We start from the raw sequence: 20,298 nt of genomic DNA, 5'->3' as shown, positions 1-20,298 counted from the left end.
CCTAACGAAGGAGTCCGTTAGTGTTGTTGACGTGATTATTGCTCCTCGCTGCAGCCTGACTGTTACAAATGAGGAAAGGAGTGTAATTTGTGTGTAGTTTGTCCTACAGGTGGTTGTTTCCCCGCCTTGGCCGGGCGGCTGGGGCCAAATATTGCAGCCTCACGGCTGTGGAGTGGAGCCTCCTGGCATCACAGACTCCTGATTTATTCTTTCCTCACAGCAGAGCCAAGCCACACGTGTCTTTTAGTCATTTATTCGTGTCTGTATGCATTGTGTGGGTCATGGATAGTATCTATGACAATAAAGTATAAATAAAGCTTGATTGAATGATTGAATAACTAGCCTGCAGCACCTGTACGCGTGCATGTGACTAAGGCCTAACCATGAGTCTTCTCTGAGATGGTAGCAGGTCTGGTTGGGGGTGTTCACGCGAAACCAGAGCCAATAAGCTCACATGGTTCCATCCGGTCAGTTCCTGTCAATCGTTGCTTCATTGGGAAGACCCTTTTTCATGAGCGCTACATAGAACACGAGCTAACATGTATTGTTCTTCGTCAGAAAGATCCACTGTCCGGGTCTCCAGCAGAAGCTGAAGATCGACTGTGTGGACCCGGTTCATGCTTGTGATGCAGAACTGCAACGGTCCATCAGCCGAATGGACTCACCTTCACCACAGATTTGTCTCTTTCCTCCATCACGGCCTTCATCTCCTGAGCGGTGATGTCGCTTCGCCGTTGCCGGGCCGACAGGAGCTGCTGGACGAGAACAGAACCAAACTGCCGGACCTCCTGAACGGAGTCGGCTTGGCAGACGGACCGGAGGAGCTCGTCCAAGTCCTGCGGTTCAACACGGGAGGTCACAAATTTAGGGTCATGTCAGAACCGCACCGGGACTTTTCAGAAGGGGAGGATCGGTACCGTGTTGGTGTCCTGCAGGGCGACGTTCTCTGACCTGGAACAGAAGAGAACAGCATCAAACGCGCCGAAAGGAGGAGCACGCCATTCACACACAGCGCCCCCCGTTGGCAAGGAGACCCTTTCTATCATGCAACTCTGATAGAACAGCACATTCCGTAATAAGTGTGGGGGTCCCCGAGCTCCCCCTCTTAGTCCATCGCCTCCTTTGGTGCAGGAAGAGATGATGAGGCGGACAGGCCTCCTCCTTCACCTCCTCCTCCGGCCGTGGAGCGGTGGACAGCAGCTGCGGCGAGCTGACGCTGCGCCTCTTCTCCTGGGAAGCTCTTTTCATTTCGCCTGCTGCGCTCCTGCTCTAATAAAGTGTAATAAGGCGGCCAAGGCCGCCAGCTCTGCAGGGAGCGGCAGTAATGAAAGACCGGCCGCCTCCAATAAAGCTCCTCTAAAACCCTGCTCACAGCCCATCCAGCCCGGCTCGGCCCGGCCCGGCCCGGCTCGCTCTGCCTCCGTCATTAACACGCCCACGCTCCTCCACCGCTGCCAGAAGCCATTATTGCTATCGGATGATCCGAGCGAGCCGAGAACCAATCTTTGCTCGTCCTTCTGAGGAGCTCCTCTTCATCACGATGAGGAGCACGTTCCTCTGAGGCAGGACCTGCGGTCCAGCTCGTCTCCTTCTCAGCAGGAACCCCCCCCCTCCGAGGATTAAGAGGAACTCTGCTGCAATGCTTGTTGGTTTTCTTCAGTTCAAAGCTCCTTTCAAAGGTGGATGGCCAACATTTTATTAACCTTTGACCTCTCAGAAATCCCAATGAGCCAAAGGATTCATTATGAAACTGGAGGGAAGCAGTGGATGCATCTGCAGCTTGGGTCCGCACTCCTCAGAACTCTCATTGATCATCTCAGTGATCCGATTGACAAAGTTTAAGAACAGAACAGGAACTAAACCAGCTGGAGAAACAGAACCTCAAAACCTCACAGAGGCTCGGCCAACCTGAAGAATCAGATCAAAGGTCCACAGCTCACCGGGAAGATGCCTGATGAGTTCTGTTGGGAATCAAAGACAGAAACCAGACCAGTGTGTCCAAAGAATCAACAGAATCAGGTTCTGCTCCTATTCTCTGAGGAACCAATGATGCTATTAAGCTACCTTTCCACCACCATGGGTAACACCCGTTCAAGAGACCACTTCTATTACAAGTCTATGTAAATGCGTGTAAAAGCACAATAAGTGTTTCTCACAAATGTGCACACAAAAACACAATACATTTTTTTTAGAAATTCACAATAATTTTTCAGAAATGCACAATAAATGCTTCAGAAACATCATTTTAGGTACACTTGTAATATGAACTCACAGATCGTTCAGATTTTAGAAGATCTAAGATTTAAGATGGGTGGGGCTTTTTGTCACCTGTGTGGAAGCTGGAGAAAGTCTAAAAGGCCATTCGATTGGCTGAAAGCCAGCACGCCTGCTTTGCTGATGAGTTTGATTGGCAGATTCATTAGCCAATGGTGACAGTTGACCTGCAGCGTGAAGGGAGTCTCAATATTCACCGCAGAAAAATCTCTCACAAATGTGGGGAGATTCACAATTGAGAGCGGGTTTTTGAATGCTCATTCTAACATTTGCACGATCAGTGAGTTCATATTACAAGTGTACCTAAAAATGATGTTTGTGAAGCATCTATTGTGCATTTCTGAAAAAATTAGTTAATTTCTGAAAACAATTTTTTTAGTTTTTTTTAACACAGCGTGCACTTTTGTGAGAAACACTTATTGTGCATGTGTGAAACACCACGAGTGTTTGTGGAACACAATGTGTGCATTTCCAAATTAATATTGCACGCTTGTGTAATATTACATTTGTGAATCAGAGCGTGTGTATTTGTGAAACAGGTTGTGTGCATTTCTGATTATTGAGACTGAATTAACTCCATAGTCTTCAGGCTCTACGTACGAAACGCGTGTTGAAAGTTAAACCAGGTCAAACTCGGACCAATCAGGGAGTCGGGTTTGGTAGTGACGTATGGATGGCATCCTTTTTAATTCACGGCGGAGAAATAAATAATTGGGATTTGTGCCCGGCTGGTAGGGCTGCACTGTATGAGGAAAACTCGCGATTTGCGATATTAGTGGTCAATGTACATGAACAAATAGCAATACAACTAAAAACATTGTTTCCATTTCACTGCAACAGTTTAGTTTAAATAAAAGTCAACATAACTTAAATTATACTCCAAATGACCCTAGTCTACAAAGGAGGCCAACCATCTGATTGGTCAAATGCATAAATGGATTTATTTGATTCGTTAAATACTTCAAGCTGCCATAAGATTGTTTCTGCACATTTAAGGCAACCCATTCATTGCAATTTTTGTCGTCTTTTGGGATATGCATATTGCACAGCCTGATATTTCGCCATAACCATAAATTTGCGATTTATTGTGCAGAACTACCGGCTGGAATTTACGACACCAAGCCTTTCAAACATCAGAATACAGCTATGAAAGAGCGAGATTCATGAGATTTGCACCACTACGAAATTTCCCGCCAACTGTAGGTGGCGAACGTGGGCTAGCAAACAGCAGAAAGAGAAGAAGCCCCTCCCTCCCCATCCAGTGTGAAATCAGGAGTGTGACAAAGGCGTCACATACCCGGTGTGAACGTAGCATTACACGCTGAACTGAGCTGCTGAACTTAAAACACACACATGCCAACCAAAAACACACACACACAGAGGGCATGGCCTCCATCAGCAAAACACACTCACACACGCGCACACACACACGCAGTCCTGACAGACAGAGCGTGCTCATCCATTTCCTGAGCTCATCACGAGGACCAAGCTCCATGTCAATTATCTTTTCATCCAGGGGGGCGAGAATGATGAAGAGGAGCACAGAGGAGGGAGGCTCTCCTCTTCATCACCTGTTTTTACACAGAAACAGCAAATCCTCCTCAGACAGAACAAGAACGTTGTGGAGCGGAGGGCCCGGTTCTGCAAAAAAACAACAAACAAAACAAAGTCGTACTCAGCTGCCTGCTGGAGGCGCCGCACACGCAGCAAGGCCTCGTCCCTCTCCTCATTGGCCAGCAGGAGTCGTGACATCAGAGCCTGATCCCGGTCCTTCTGAGCCTCCAGCACCTCCTCCAACCGAGCTGAGGGGACAAAAACATGTGATGTGGAGAAAAACAGAGGTGTGTCGAGAGGAGAATGAGGCAAATGAGGAGAAAAGGAGATGAGGGGATCCATTAGATGGAGATGTGTGTGTTGTTTGTGTTTCTTGTGGAGCTGTCGGTCCAACAAAAAGACCAGAACTGAAGTGGACTTCATCTTAAACGCACAACAGACTCAAGGTCACATAAACAAAAAGTCAATAGTTTTGTCTGACTCTGCTGCCGTGACCAGAACCAGCTGACGGGTCCAGATGGGAACCTCAGAAGATAAGATGTTCTTGTCGGACAGGCTGTCACCGATAAAGAAACGTTTTTACCAGAAGAGAACCAGTGAGCCACCTGACAGTTCTTTTCCTTTTTCTACTGCAGAGTCTCAGCAAACGTGCAAACCGGAAAGGCAAAAATGAACTAAAACGGCAACGCCGTTGAATGGCCTGCCCCTAACCCTCACCGCACCCCATTACTTCTTTTTAACCCGCCCTCACTGGCTGAGCGGCGGTTTCAGACTCCTCCCTCTCCCCTTCTGCCAGCCTGGTCAGAGCTACACATGACCACTATATTAGAAAAAACACAAAAAAAAAGGTTTTAAAATGGCAGCTTTTATGTTGGTTATATTTCCATAGTAACTGTTTTATATTTTGGTCTCCTGGGGGTGACAAACAGGTCAACGAAATTTTTAAAAGAATCTACAACAGTAAACCTTGGATTACTTTGGCAGCGTTAGTTTTCTGTTAACCACGCCCACATTCCTAATATGTTAATATTTCACTCAGCTTGAGCCAACAATTCATGCGTTACATTTTCAAAATATTAAAAAATATGTGAGCAACAGGCTAAAACCACTTTTGAAAGCTTACCATACTAACGGCAGTTTTGTGGGCTCACCACCCTAACACCACTTTTGCAAGCTCACCACGCAAACACCACTTTTACGAGCTCAACACGCTAACAACTTTTGCAAGCTCAACATGCTAACACAACTTTTGCAAGCTCACCACGCTAACACCACTTTCGCAAGCTCAACACGCTAACACCACTTTTGCAAGCTCAACACGCTAACACCACTTTTGCAAGCTCAACACGCTAACACCACTTTCGCAAGCTCAACACGCTAACACCACTTTTGCAAGCTTAACACGCTAACACCACTTTCGCAAGCTCAACACGCTAACACCACTTTTGCGAGCTCAACACACTAACACCACTTTTGCAAGCTCAACACGCTAACACAACTTTCGCAAGCTCAACACGCTAACACCACTTTCGCAAGCTCAACACGCTAACACCACTTTCGCAAGCTCAACACGCTAACACCAATTTTGCAAGCTCAACACGCTAACAAAACTTTTGCTAGGTCACCACACTAACACCACTTTTGCAAGCTCAACACGCTAAGAACACTTTTGCAAGCTTACCATGCTAATGCCAGTTTCGCAAGCTTACCATGGTAACAGCACTTTTGCGAGCTTACCACGCTAACAGCACTTTTGTGGGCTCACCACCCTAACACCACTTTTGCAAGCTCACCACGCAAACACCACTTTTATGAGCTCAACACGCTAACACAACTTTTGCAAGCTCAACATGCTAACACAACTTTTGCAAGCTCACCACGCTAACACCACTTTTGCAAGCTCAACACGCTAACACAACTTTTGTGGGCTCACCACCCTAACACCACTTTTGCAAGCTCACCACGCAAACACCACTTTTACGAGCTCAACACGCTAACACAACTTTTGCAAGCTCAACATGCTAACATGGTGCACTGGGGTTCTGTCCTCTTTCCTTTTTTACTTCTACCCTTCCTCTCCTCTATTCTTGATCATAATTTATCATTTAGTTCTCCATGCCTCTGTTTGGTGCAGTGCGATTCATGTATTGTCCCTCTTTTCCTCTCCCCTCCTGGGGAGTGGGAGTGCTTCCAGACCCCAGTTGGCTCATCCGTGCTCCAGTTCCTGACCGTTTACCTTGCCTTTGCTCCCGCTCCTACACCTGGCTGTGGATCCTGCCTCTGGCTCATCTCTGGTTCGTCTCTGCTCTGTACCTGACCGAGTACCTCGTCTCTGCTCCTGCTCCTACACCTGGCTGTGGTTCCTGTCTCCGGCTCGACTCGCGCCTTTGACTGTCCCCACAACCACGGCTGGATGAAGCTCGTCTGCTGGACTTTTATATTTGTAGTTGTAGATTTAGATAAGTTAATTCTTCTCTAAGATTTCTGGTAAATCGCCTGTCCGTCCTGGGGGAGGATCCCTCCTTCATGTGGGCACCCCTGAGGTTTCTTCGTTTTTTCCGGAATCCGTTTTTTTTGGGAGTTTTTCCTTACCGCGAAGGGGGGTCTAAGGGCAGGGATGCCAGTATAGCTTAGTCAGTTTGTTAGTTCATTTTAGTATTTTTCTATTGAACTCTTTGTATTCGTGATCCTTTTGATTTCATGTTTTACTTCGAAGCCCATCGAGACAACTGTTGTTGTGATTTTGGGCTATACAAATAAAATTGAATTGAATTGAATTGAATTAACACAACTTTTGCAAGCTCACCACGCTAACACCACTTTTGCAAGCTCAACACGCTAACACCACTTTCGCAAGCTCAACACGCTAACACCACTTTTGCAAGCTCAACACGCTAACACCACTTTCGCAAGCTCAACATGCTAACACAACTTTTGCAAGCTCACCACGCTAACACCACTTTTGCAAGCTCAACACGCTAACAGCACTTTTGTGGGCTCAACTCCCTAACACCACTTTTGCAAGCTCACCACGCAAACACCACTTTTGCAAGCTCACCACGCAAACACCACTTTTACGAGCTCAACACGCTAACACAACTTTTGCAAGCTCAACATGCTAACAGCACTTTTGTGGGCTCACCACCCTAACACCACTTTTGCAAGCTCAACACGCTAACACCACTTTTGCAAGCTCAACACGCTAACACCACTTTCGCAAGCTCAACACGCTAACACCACTTTTGCGAGCTCAACACACTAACACCACTTTTGCAAGCTCAACACGCTAACACAACTTTCGCAAGCTCAACACGCTAACACCACTTTCGCAAGCTCAACACGCTAACACCACTTTCGCAAGCTCAACACGCTAACACCACTTTCGCAAGCTCAACACGCTAACACCACTTTCGCAAGCTCAACACACTAACACCACTTTTGCAAGCTCAACACGCTAAGAACACTTTTGCAAGCTTACCATGCTAATGCCAGTTTCGCAAGCTTACCATGGTAACAGCACTTTTGCGAGCTTACCACGCTAACAGCACTTTTGTGGGCTCACCACCCTAACACCACTTTTGCAAGCTCACCACGCAAACACCACTTTTACGAGCTCAACACGCTAACACAACTTTTGCAAGCTCACCACGCAAACACCACTTTTACGAGCTCAACACGCTAACACAACTTTTGCAAGCTCACCACGCAAACACCACTTTTACGAGCTCAACACGCTCACACCACTTTTGCGAGCTCAACACGCTAAGACCACTTTTGCGAGCTCAACACGCTAAGACCACTTTTGCGAGCTCACCACGCTAACGCCATTTTTGCCAGCTCCCTACACGAACTTCACAAAACGAGCTTCCCAAAAATGCTCAAGGAGTTGAGAGGCGATTGATCAAAATCCTTACGAGTCAAAATTTATAGGCGGGCCTAAAAATGATTTTTTTTTGGGGGGGGGGGGGGGATTTCAAGATGACAGCCTCTTCCTAAGATTAAAGGTCAACAAAACTTAGGTTGTGGTAGACCTAACCTGGTGGTGTGTGAAGTTTTGTGAAGATTGCTCAAACAAAAGTTTTCTTTCCCATATTGTGCAAAATTTAAAAATCACCAACAATGACACTTTGAGACAAAATGGCCACCAATCTGTAGGTCCTGTGGCCAGCCTGTAACAATTGAAAAACTTCCTTTGGATATCCCCGACACCTGTGTTTTGGTTTCACTATTGGATGTTGAAAAACGTTTTTTGAGCCCCATAAGGTACTTTGGGCCCCATCCATTCTTCTGACGGTGTCTCCCGCTGTGATGTCATCGTTTGGTGAGTTTTTTAGTACGTCAGGGGGTGGGGGTTGGGGGGTGTTACTCAGTAAAACAGTAAAACAATCTGATCTTTGTGATCCTGGACGGCAGCGGGACATAAAAACAATAAACAGGTGTGGTGACAGAGGACTCTCAGGCCGGTTCGGTCTATTGCTGCTAAGGTGTTTTACGTTTGGAACCAGCGTCAGTAAGACTTCTACCTGCAGCCGTCAGAAGCACGTCTGCACGCGCTCTTTCATCTGCAGCTTTTCCTCTCTGAATTCCGTTCTCTCATTACATGAAGTCACTGCAGGTCTCAGGTCTTCATTAGACCATGAGCAGGAGACAGAGGTGAACGCCACCTGAGCCCCGCTCTGACACGCCCCCTGCCTGTTTTTAATAAGAGGCGAAGATTAAACCAAGTTTCATGGGGAAGATAAATTAGTTTCCAGCGCGTGTGCGCTGATGAGGAGGTGCAGGAACACGGAAACGCTGCAGCGGTGGAGACTGGAAATAAAATGAGAGCAGCCAGCCTGTCAGTGGTGGAGTGACGTGACGGGCTGCGGGTGCGAGCGAAGGCCGGTAGCTCTTTTTTTTTTTATCGATAGGTGCCAGTGTGATACCAAAAGGCAGTGTGAACCGGCCATCTGGTCCAGTTCTGAAAAACTATCACACAAAACTGAAAGCAGGGACACTGACTGGAGTTGGCTCCGTCCACCTTTAGTCTAAAAACACAGATTGGGCGCGATGAAGTTAAGTTTGAAACTACTGGCTCCGCCCACCCACCAGTCAAAAAAACAAAACAAAAAACAAAAACTCTGAAATGTGAGCTGTAAAAAATTAAAATTATTTTTTTTTAAAGTTTACCTGAATGACATGAATAGGAAAGAAATATACATTGAAAACAGCCATGAAACCAGGCCGCACGTATGTTTGGTTTAGGTGTAAAATAAGACCTTTCACGCTCCCGTCTGACGGCAGCCTCTAGGGGTTATTTGAGGAACTGCAATGTTTGGCACTTTGTAATTGTTTTGGAACGAATAATGAGTGCTTGGTTCTGACCATTGATTGTGTATGAAAACTGGAATGAGTGACCCCTCTGCCCTGGCATTCCAAACAGGGAGTACCGGTGCTCGCTGGTCCCATAATGCATTAAGAAAAGTAGGCGGAGCCTGCTGCCCCCAAGTCCAACATTGCAAAACCTTTAACTGACAGATTTCCTGCTTTCAAGTGGTATAGGCGTGGCCTTCCAACAAGCTGACTCTTGAATGGCCAGCGTGGTTGCCATAGTAACGTTGACTCAGACTAACTCGGACCAATCGTTGCTTACTGACAACATCTGGCTCCGACATGGAGGCGTCTGTGTTGTGGGAAAAAAAAGCCGATTGAATTGGCTTTGTGTTGTTGGAGCCACAAGTAAACCATGTCACATCACGTCACAGTTGCTCGGTCCAGTGCCCCTTTACAGTCAAGGGCTCTGACTCCATCCCCTAGTGGTTCTTTGATGGACTGCAGGCTTTGGTACTTTCTTATTTGCCTCACGATCGAGAACAAAAGCTGAGGGTTTGGTTCTGACCACCCCGTCTCCTGCTTCCTAGTCATTGGTTCTTAGAAGTGCTTCAATTTAGCATGATCAGGTCTAGAAAAACCAGAGACCACGCCCCTTTCCATAATAGTTTTTATCGTTGGATTTAAGACGACTTTGAAATCAGATCCATCTTTAAAAAAACATCTAAACAGCTCAAACCGGAACCGATACTTCGCTATGGATTCAAGCAACACCCAGCAGGTTTACACTGATCCACAGCAGCCTGCAGTAAATAAAGCAGCAGAAGAAGAAGAAGCGGACTCAGCTCCACACAGAACTCCATGACGCTGCTCAGGAAGACCCGACAAAACTGGCAGCCAGGACCAGGGAGGGGAAGGAGACGCAAAAAGGTGAAGCCCGGAATCACAGATTCATTCTGAAACGGTTCCAGAATTTTTCCAAAATATTAATTTTAAGTATAATCAAATTTTCCTCATAATTAATGGTTTCTACTTAAGAAAAATGTTCTCATTAAAGTAAGAATTCGTACTAAAAAGAAAACAATCCTTGGTTTTTATTATTCCATGTTGGATTTTTTTTTAACTCCAGCTGATCTAAACCAGGCCGGCTGGATGAAGCCTAACCAGGTTCCAGAAAGGTTCTCCTCTAGAAGGAGGACTGGACCAGAGTATATGCATGAAAAAAAACAACCAAACCCGTCCTGAGGACAGACAGATCTGTGTTCTAAAGAGAGATCTGAACTGTCTCCAAGCGAAGATCTCTTCAAGAAGAGTAGAGAAACTCCTCGTCTTCCTCACATGTTGCTCGGTCCCAGCCCTGGGCCTCCCTCTGCTCCTCTTTCAGCTCCTCGTCCAGCTCCTTCACGTGCAGCTCCTTCTCCTTCTGGGCCAGCTGCTCCTGAAGCTGAGAGACCGTAAACAGCGAGTCACATGACTTCTCCATTATCAGCCAAACTCAGGATAGACGCAGGCGAATGGACTCCATCAGCGGATGGAGTTAATGAACATTTGCTCTGAAGTCTCTGCAGGAACATCTGGGTCTCAAACTCAAGAAAGATTCCTGCTTTTCTTCAAACATCATCATGCATCATGCCGATGTCTACCGGTCCGGTCCGGTCCGGTCTAATCAAGTCAGGTGAGCGTTTCCACTCACAGTTTTATAATGAAAACACTCAAAAATACTGGATTGGACCAGACCGGACCGCTCAGTGGAGACAAGGTCATTAAAGACCCACTCCAGTGAAAATTATCATGTTCTTGCATCTAAAAAGAAAATTACGTTTAAAATGTCATTTCTGAGTAGTTCTTTATTCAAATTGTTGTGAATCAGGGGCAGAAAAAAAACTTATTTTAGACAGAGATCGTATTTGTGGCGTAGAAAATATGCTGGGCGGGGCCACAACCTTCCTGCTCTGAGCTCTCAGCAACGGGGAGGGGAATGGGGGGCGGGGTTTAGCTCTAAGTCAACTGTCCCGCCCACAACGCAGAGTTTCTGATGAACTCCAGCTGCTCTGCAGAATCTATGAATTAATAAAATGATACAGGTTTTTTTGATTGGGTGACTAACAGACGAATCAATCCAGACGATCGGAGCTTTTTTAAACACGTCCACCTGGGCGGACGCTCACCTTGTTGTTGACCTCTCTGAGGGCGTCCAGCTCCTTCAGAAGGAGCGAGACGTTTTTGTCTCCATCGAAGCCGTGAGGACGAGCTGCAGCACAGATCTGAGCAGGGCTGCAGACACAAAGGGGAATGGAGGTGATGACACGACCGCTGTGAAGCCCTCACGATGACCGTCCGTGTGCTTCCTGGGCTGTGAGCAGCTTTGTCCTCCACGCCGAACGTGCTGGGGCCTCCAGCCAGCCAGCCGGCCGTGGCGTGGTGGGGTCAGGTGCCTCAAAGTGAGGTTGCGGCCTCGTATTATCCGCTGCGAGGCAGCGAGCCGCGGGCGGCGGCTTTAATAAGCGCTCGCTGATGTTCGCCTGTAATTCTCTCATATTACCTTAAAGGTCAGGCTCTTCTTGGCATAATAAAGCAGGTAAATAAGAGCGTGAACATGGCTGACACTGTCTGCTGTAATTGACTGTTTCTGACTTTATTACATCAGCTGCTTCTAATCAGCCTCCTCGTCTTCCTGCTGCAGGTTCTGCTCCACCCTCAACGCCTCGGCTAATCAAATCAAATCTAAATTTATCAGACGGAGCGTCAAAGCGTGCCGCGGCTCAACTTCACCTGAAAACTTTCCAAATGAAGTCGCATTACAGCGAGAAGACACTGAGCTTTGATGAAAAGCAATAAACTTTTTAATAAGCGTGTCTAAACATATCACATTAATCCTTCTCACCAAACGCAGGAAGGTCACAGCCTCCGCTGCAGTTCCACCTGTCACCTGCGGGGGCAGTGACGCTCTGAGGGTCAGAGCTGCGGCTCACCTGGCTCCTGCTGTCTTCATGCCAGAACTCACCTGTCCAGCTGAGCTCCCAGAGCAGGGCTGACACGTCCTGCAGGTGTAACAGAGTCATGGGCGGGGTCCCTGCTGCTCTTTTGTCCAGGAGAGGTGCCCCTGCTGGGGGATGAGTCCACCTCCATCTGTCCTGCAAGCCTGGAGGACAGAGGAGGCCCAGGAGAGGAGGAGGAGGAGGAGGAGGAGCAGGAGGGCACAGGGAGCTCCTGGAGGACTAAGACGAGTGCAGAAGGAGAGAATGATGACGAGAGGCGAGTCAGAGGACAGATGATCGTACGGACAGATGGCGGTTACCCTCAGGCCAGCCTTGAAGTTCTGGGGTCAGGAAGTTCTCGGATCTGTGGGGGACAAAAGAAAGAACCACAGTTCTGCTTTAGGGTGGGTCAGTGCAGTGACCGGATCGAACCCCTTCAGCGCACTGACCCACAAGCCCTTCAGGACCTTCAGGTCTCTTCTACAGGTTCTGGCCCAGCCTGCCGGTGTGGCTCTCACCTGTCGGCGCTGATGGGGTTCTGCCTGGAAGGTGAGGGCAGACGCCTCCTCAGCTCCTCGTTCACTCCGGGATTACCTGAAAGAACAAAAAAAAAACCATATCACATCTGGAACCCGACTCACACCTGTCCGTGGACCTGAGGCCTCAGTGGCACCATCTTCTGTTTGTCCAGACACTCTCATGACCCGGTCCAGCTGCCAGCTTACCTGCGAGCCCCGCCCTTCAATGGTGTCAAAGTCCAGGTGTCTGAGGAGAGACATGACAACAAAGAACTGCTGGAGTCAGAGGAACATCTCCTCCTCCTCCTCCTCCTCACTTTGAAACTTCTTCCTCCCCCTCCTGCCCCCCGGCTCTGATCTCCTTGTGGACTCAGAGCTAATTGCGGTGGCGGCTCTCCTTATTATTCATGTACAATTGCAGATGTGATAACGGTTTAAATCCTCCTAAATGACCGTTCATGCCTCACATTCCCTTTGAAGTCTCGTCAAAGATGGAAAAATCTGCAGAAAAAAGGGAAAACGCAGAGGCCAATCATGGGACCAATCTTCAGCGACCAATCAGGAGAGGAGGGGGGAGCATGAGCTCCCCACCCCCCCACCCCTGGCTGGTGGAGTATAAACTAAAGTCCATTAATTTCTTAAGCTGTGTTTAATGCGTTTGGTGCAGAAAGTTTGGAGCGCTGAGAGCGGCTCCTCCAGCTGACTGCATGAATATTAATGACGGCGTCACCGTGATTAAAGAGGCTTCCAGTCAAATCCAGAACAATCCGCCCGTGATCCGCCCCGCCGTCAGCACGCCGCCGCCGGGCCGCACATGAATTTAGATACGGACATTAAAGGAAGGAGACACGCCACATACCGAGGACTCCACACACACACACAACATGCAGTAAACAGGATGCAGTTACGGCGGGCCGGGCCGCTCCACCTCAGAACCACGCCAAGTTTCACTTGAGAGGAGTAGGAACGTGCTTTGGGTCAACACGCCGCTAGCTAGTGCGTGAACTGTTGAGCCAACGCCATGTGGAGGAAGTTCTGCTGGCGGTCAGGTGGGACTATGATCGATGACTCCACACCTGCCCGTGGAACCGACCCTCACTGGGGTCACGGGTCTTAGAACCTGAGAGTTCTGGGCAAGCCCGCCTGTAAACGGGTCAGAACCAACCAGCTCGGTGAAGTTCTGCTTAAGATCAACTGCTTGAGACCTGGTTCAAACTAAACTTTATTTGCACAAACATTCCTGCACAGAGAACAGCAGCTGTCTGTTCGACCCCCCCCCCCCCCCCTCATTTAAATGGAGCGGGAGAAGACCACCCACCCTGCAGATTAAGGACCACTCTTCCCGTTCTTGGCTCTGCCTTTGTCTGCTCCAGCTAAATTAAAACTTCTCTTTTTATATATGTGTGTGTGTGTGTGTGTGTGTGTGTGTGTGCACGTTTGTCCACCTCTTCCCCCCGCCCCCCCCAACAGAATTATGACAGTTCAGTTTGAATATTCATTCCGTCAAAAATATTTGTGGAAGTTTTTCTGAGTTTTCCATAAACAAAGATCTTAAATTGTGAAGATGCTCCACTCTGCTCAGAGTCTGAAAGAAACACTTTTTGCATCACATCAGCTTCTGGACAAAGAAGCCTGAAGCTCGCCAAACGTCCGTTTCTGAGCGGATCAGCGTTTCTGAGGAGCAACCGAGCGGTCTGAAGGAGCACAGCCCCCCTTACTGGACAAGATGACTCATTACACAGGTCATGTTCTGTAAATGTGAATATATGTTCTGTATTCCCATTTTCAGATTTTATTTTATGGCCTTTTTGGATCTACGGTGGCCCAGAAGTGCGAATCACATCAACAAATCAGTCAACGCAAAAGCTACATTAAAGATCACAACAATAATTAAAGAAGCAAAACAAATAATATGAAAAAACAAATTAGATTTAAAAAAAATCAAAAGACAATTCCAAGAACAGGGAACAAAATAACAAAGAAACATTTTAGAAAACAAAAGTAATTTCCAGAAATTAAAATGAAATGTTAAAAAAAAGACTTTTTTTGGGAATTTAGTTTTGATTTCTAAACTAAACGTGTTTTGCTCTTTAAATTGTTTTTGTGATCTTTAATGTATTTTTGCGTCGAGTGATTTGACCTTCAGGGCCACCGTACAAAGCTGTGCAGTGTTCCAAAGAAAGACGCTCACTTCTGTACATGTCCACCAGGGAGTCCCTGAGCTCCTTGCTGGGGGTCCATGAACACTCGCTGGCCTCTTCAGAGAAGTTCAAACTGGTTTGTCTGAAAAGAGAAAACAAAGACATCAGGACTGAAGTCACCTGTCGGACCAGGTGTGAGCGTCCAACCCGCACTTCACCCAAACACTGGAAGAACCAGAACCGCCTCGCGGAGCTTTGTGTCCTCAATAGTGGATCTGTATCTGGTTCACATCCCAGACCCACATCAAGGTGGACCCACGAGTCCAGTGAAGCAGAACCATTCTTGCTCATAAATGTGACAGCAGCAGAACACAAACCTGATCCACCATGGACCAACCAGAACCAAAACCCACTCTGTAGTTGTTTAGTTGGACTGGTCAGAACCTTGTGAGAACCTGTGTGGAGACCAAAGGCACCAATTTGTTCTCATGTAGCCCCTCCCTGATGAACAGTGAGCAGCTGCTGATGGAAGGAATCAAACCCCGGTTGAAGCCCTGAGCGTGGGTTTAGTCTTAAGGGACACTGGGTGGACGCTCTACCACAGCCACCGAGATGGTTTTATGGAGTCTTCTTAGGTATCTGCTGCTGCTCACTGTAAGAACGTTCTGGTTCCGGTGGAGGTTCTGCAAACCTTCATAGAACCACAGACTACGGTTGTTCATGAGGCTGCAAACCACTGAACGCCGGAAGCGTTTCAATTTCTAAGTTCAAGAATCTTTTTTTGTTTTGTGTTCATCCCAAAACTAAGTTTATTTAGTTCTAAAAAAAAACAAAACGATTTTATATGAATAATTTTTTTAAATTGTGACTGCGACAGACTGGCGACCTGTCCAGGGTGTCCCCTCCCTTCGCCCGTAAGTCGCCGGGATAGGCTCCAGCAGCCCCGTGACCCCGAAAGGAACAAAAACGGAAAAAGATGAATGAAATTATGAATTCTCAAAGAGAAACATGAAAAATTAAATTACTTTAAGAAAAAAATCTCATCACAGATTCATGGATCAACATGTCATATCGTAAAGGCTAAGCTGAATCACAGACACGCACTCGCCCCGCCTCTTTTACCGTCACCAAACTCATCATCAGAACCTGGTTCTGTTCTTACTGGACTTGCAGCTGCAGCTCACAGAACCTCCTCTTGGCTCTTTGCAGAGCTTCATGGACATCTACAGATCTGCTCCTGTGGCTCAAACCGCTGGACGACATCACCCCACCTGCGGCTTCGCCATGCACCCACGTCACCGTGGCAACCAGCACACCGCTCCACCTGACGGGGCAGCCGAGCCCTGATTGGCTGCGGGTCGCAGACTCGAGTGTCAGCGGCGTAAATATTGATGAGTTCAAGGGATCAGGTGATGCAACAAGAGTCATGTGACTCAGGTGATGCCTCATCTTTGCTTTACTGCATCAACCTTGATCCTAAACAAAGACGCAGCAAAGGCAGTCTGATTGATCGGTGACATTTATTGATTAGCGAGGCGTCAGCCCTTAAAATTGTTGCAACTCAATGTCCTGCAGCAGTTTGTCCAGCAGGGCGACGTCCACGCGATGTTTCATCACAAACTGGCCATTCAGGTGGAACACAGGTATGTCCCAGCGGTACCTGTCCCACCACAACCGGTTCTCTGGAAGAGTGATGTCCACCTGCTGCAGAACAAACTGGGGAGAGAGGAGTAGGAGGAGGAGTTATGGAGCACAAACTACCACCTGAGCAACCCCCTCCTCCTCCACACCAACAGGGGAAAACATGCAAAAACGTATTTGAGGGAGAAGGGTGACTGTTTAGAGTCTGCTGTAAAACTGGAACATGCTTTGCCACTAACACACCTGGGGACAGGTGAGACTTGATGGACCTGTTTACGGAAAAGAATCTCCTGTTCTGGTCCAAATCTGTCACTAAACAGTGACAGATTTGGACCAAAGCCTGGTTTGGTGAAGTCAGAATACCTTCAGATGGAGGTCAGGGACTAGTAAAGAACTGGAAAAGCTGCCAGAGTCCAGGGGGAGGGGACACAGGTGGACATGGAGGCACAGGTGCGCATAGAGGCACAGGCGTGCATAGAGGCACAGGTGCACAAAGAGGCACAGGTGCGGATGGAGGCACAGGTGCACATAGAGGCACAGGTACGGATAGAAGCACAGGTGTGCATGGAGGCACCTGTTTAAACTTTACTTAGGATTGAAAACTTAAAGATGAAGGGCATGTGACCTCAGATCTGACAGGACACAGGCTGATTAAACTGGTTACAGCAGTATTTAGAATTTCCCGGTCCTTCGGCACTGAACCTTTTTGGGTCTTTATTGACAGAACTTGCTGTTCCGGTAGCATAAGGCCAGCCCGATCAAGAGTGTTGGGCTCACCCTGTGATTGAACTGCTCCAGCACTTCTTTAGCTTCATCACACAGAGAGCAAGGGTCCTACAGAGACAGCACAACAACACCTTTATCCACCAGAACCAGAACCATCACTGCCACATAAATCACAGCATGCCCATAACAACCGAGCAGAAGACAGATGTGGAACAGGCAAGCAAGCAGGTGAGCAGATGGGAGAACGGGAAAGCAGACAGAAGAACGGGAAAGCAGACGGAAGAACGGGAAAGCAGACGGAAGAACGGGAAAGCAGGCGGAAGAACGGGAAAGCAGACGGAAGAACAGGACAGCAGAAGGGAGAACGGGAAAGCAGACGGAAGAACGGGAAAGCAGACGGAAGAACGGGAAAGCAGACGGAAGAACGGGAAAGCAGACGGAAGAACGGGAAAGCAGACGGAAGAACGGGAAAGCAGACGGAAGAATGGGAAAGCAGACGGAAGAACGGGAAAGCAGACGGAAGAACGGGAAAGCAGACGGAAGAACGGGAAAGCAGGCGGAAGAACGGGAAAGCAGACGGAAGAACAGGACAGCAGAAGGGAGAACGGGAAAGCAGACGGAAGAACGGGAAAGCAGACGGAAGAACGGGAAAGCAGACGGAAGAACGGGAAAGCAGACGGAAGAACGGGAAAGCAGACGGAAGAACGGGAAAGCAAGCGGGAGAACGGGAAAGCAGGCGGAAGAACGGGAAAGCAGACGGAAGAACGGGAAAGCAGACGGAAGAACGGGAAAGCAGGCGGAAGAAAGGGAAAGCAGGCGGGAGAACGGGAAAGCAAGCGGGAGAACGGGAAAGCAGGCGGAAGAACGGGAAAGCAGACGGAAGAACGGGAAAGCAGGCGGAAGAACGGGAAAGCAGACGGAAGAACGGGAAAGCAGGCGGGAGAACGGGAAAGCAGGCGGGAGAACGGGAAAGTAAACGGGAAAAAGCGAGAGCCGACGGGAGAACATGGAGCAGACAGAATGTAGGAGCAGCTGCAGATGGGAGAGCAGACAGAAGGTAAGCAGGAGGAACCAGAAGAAGTAGTTGGTTACCTTGGTGAAGAGAGTCAGAGTAGGTAAAGTTTTGGTGGAAAACACTCTGAAGAGCTGCAGAGCAGAAGACCGACAGAGCGTCCCGCAGACAAACATTTGATCTGAGAAAACAAACAAAGAGGAAGTTGATCAGCAGCTGCTAATCACACTAAAGAGGCGGAGCTTCTGAGTTGAACATGAACTGTGCTGAATCAATTTCCAGAGACACGAGCAGAAATGAAGAAGATGACACAACCAGAACCGAGCCAAACACAGAACCTGACACAGCAAGCAGAGCTAAACAGAGCCAGTTTAATCCATGTGCAGGTGACCAAAAATGCACCTGGACGTCCACATGGTCTAACATAAGATGGGCCTCAATGGAACAAAAAAGCTCAGGATAATTTTCCAGTTTAGGCATAGAAACCATAGAACCATCTGCAGAACCCCTAAGGTTCTGGACCATGAGCTGCACACGAAACTTAACAGACGGAGATTGTACGAGGTCCATTTACTGCAGAGACATCATTTTAACTGAACATGAAGTCCAACATCCAAGTCTCCTTAGTAAGAAAGAAGAAAAAAAAATAAGGATTTCAACCTTTGTTGTATATTTAAAGTTATAGCTTAAGGTTTTAGCTTTAAGGGTTATTTATATATTATTGTTATTTCAAGTCGTAAAAATTATAAGGAAAAAAACACATAATTGTATTTTATTTGACCAGGATTTATCATCCACCAGCGTGTCCTAAAAGTTGCTTTAAGTCTCCAGCTTGTTCAGAATGCTAACCAACAAAATTTAAGAAGCTAGCCAACACTGTGGCTCCACTTCCGGTTTGAAAAGCATTCTCATGAAAAACACGAAGGTTTCCCGAGAAAAACTGGATTAAAAAAATGTTACTGGAAAAATATGGATGTCCTTATTATGACTGCGCCCCTGTCGGTGACAACTAACAATCACAGCCCCGAACGAACCGAATCACCGTTTAAACCATCCGAACGAACCGCCGGTCCGTGACTGCGTTTAACCCGTCTCACTCCAAACTGTACCTTCTACTGTGGCACTTCAGAACAGTTATCGGTTCGGCTGTGAACTTACAGAGTCCCGGTTCACCTCTTGGTTCTGACTTCTTTTTCAAGGTTTGTTTTAGAAGTTTGGCTTTTCTTCTTCTTTGTTTTTTTCTTCTTTGTGGCTTTGGCGCCCCCTACTGACGCGGAGTGTGACGTCAAGAGGTCATTATGTTTTTTGCTTCTGTTCTAATCATAAATCCCACAATAAGCGTCATCATCCGAGAAAAAAGAAAGAATTTAAGATTTATAGCGGTTAAAGGAAAACATGTTAACTAAAGCATAAAACAATAGTAGACCAAATTTAAACTAAAATACTGGTATATAGATAATTAGCCTAAAAACATGTGAATAATTGCATTAGATATGTCAAAGCTTAATTTCAAAATTTTAATTTGATAAAAGAGAGTACCTGAAAAACCAATGACTTATCTGATCAATTTGTAGGAATTTTACTTTAACAGTTTGTTCATAACTGGGATGAATCACGATACAGTATTTTTTTGTTGATCCTGTGAAGTGTTTTGTCATTATTGTTAGAGTTAAACCCTTCCATTTTACCTGGCATAGTTAAAACTCTTAAAATCAAAAAGGTAACTAATATTCCACTAGAGAGAAGTAGTTCAATTTTCTTATTTATCTATTTCAGATCAATCAGATGTGGCGGATTAATTAATCGTCCTCAAATTATAAATATTTTCAAATATTTCAAATATAAATAAGTAAACATAAACCAGACAAATCCTACTAAAAGTTGTGAAGTTTTTGTTTTCTGGGTCTGTCTGATGAAGGTCCTAATGCTTCATCATTTCCTCCTTTGTGATGGTTTTCCTGAGAGTCTTCTCCGGGAAGTTGGGGATTAAATGAGGACATTTAAACTTTTATGCCTAGACTAGACTTCTTTTTTTTTTTTTTTTTTTTAGAAATGTTTAAATGCACCACAGATTACTGGCATCGTCATCCTTTTCCGCCACATCAATCCGTCTATTTCCTGTTCCTGGTTAGGTTAGCAGGTTG

General features: G+C 47.0%; 2 protein-coding genes across 3 annotated transcripts in view; both read right to left on the bottom strand.

The window, feature by feature from the left end:
* The window catches only part of mipol1 (mirror-image polydactyly 1), a 31,067-nt gene extending 11,636 nt beyond the window's left edge, over window positions 1-19,431 (bottom strand). The window contains exons 1-10 of one of the 2 annotated variants that reach the window (XM_020699801.2): window positions 19,313-19,431; window positions 14,826-14,917; window positions 12,635-12,710; window positions 12,437-12,480; window positions 12,143-12,356; window positions 11,307-11,412; window positions 10,477-10,582; window positions 3,950-4,076; window positions 918-951; window positions 666-836 (exon numbers count right to left, since the gene is read on the bottom strand). In XM_020699801.2, the coding sequence (XP_020555460.1) occupies window positions 666-836; window positions 918-951; window positions 3,950-4,076; window positions 10,477-10,582; window positions 11,307-11,412; window positions 12,143-12,356; window positions 12,437-12,480; window positions 12,635-12,710; window positions 14,826-14,835 (888 nt within the window). In that variant the 5' untranslated portion in view covers window positions 14,836-14,917; window positions 19,313-19,431. Of the gene's footprint in view, window positions 1-665; window positions 837-917; window positions 952-3,949; window positions 4,077-10,476; window positions 10,583-11,306; window positions 11,413-12,142; window positions 12,357-12,436; window positions 12,481-12,634; window positions 12,711-14,825; window positions 14,918-15,937; window positions 16,312-19,312 lie in introns of those variants that run through there. The other variant, XM_011492637.3, reaches the window with a different exon arrangement.
* Window positions 16,277-19,329, bottom strand: c22h5orf63 (chromosome 22 C5orf63 homolog). Its single transcript, XM_020699802.1, has 4 exons — window positions 19,264-19,329; window positions 18,235-18,335; window positions 17,194-17,250; window positions 16,277-16,491 (listed from the first exon to the last, which is right to left on the bottom strand). The coding sequence occupies exons 2-4, from the start codon at window positions 18,328-18,330 to the stop codon at window positions 16,321-16,323; spliced, it is 324 nt and encodes a 107-aa protein (XP_020555461.1). The 5' UTR covers window positions 18,331-18,335; window positions 19,264-19,329; the 3' UTR covers window positions 16,277-16,320.
* Window positions 19,432-20,298: the final 867 nt, after the last annotated feature.

This window comes from Oryzias latipes, chromosome 22 (genome assembly GCF_002234675.1).
Source record: "Oryzias latipes chromosome 22, ASM223467v1".
NCBI lineage: Eukaryota > Metazoa > Chordata > Actinopteri > Beloniformes > Adrianichthyidae > Oryzias > Oryzias latipes.
The sequence above is the reverse complement of the archived record's forward strand: the minus strand, read 5'-3'. Positions and strand labels throughout refer to the sequence as shown.

Bases quoted from the DNA above. Each gene is read 5' to 3' on its own strand.
- c22h5orf63 (XM_020699802.1), bottom strand. From the start codon at position 18,330: ATGTTTGTCTGCGGGACGCTCTGTCGGTCTTCTGCTCTGCAGCTCTTC. The intron at 17,251-18,234 runs GTAACCAACTAC...CTGTCTCTGTAG, and splicing joins CTCTGACTCTCTTCACCAAG to GACCCTTGCTCTCTGTGTGA. The intron at 16,492-17,193 runs GTGAGCCCAACA...CTCTCTCCCCAG, and splicing joins TGGAGCAGTTCAATCACAGG to TTTGTTCTGCAGCAGGTGGA.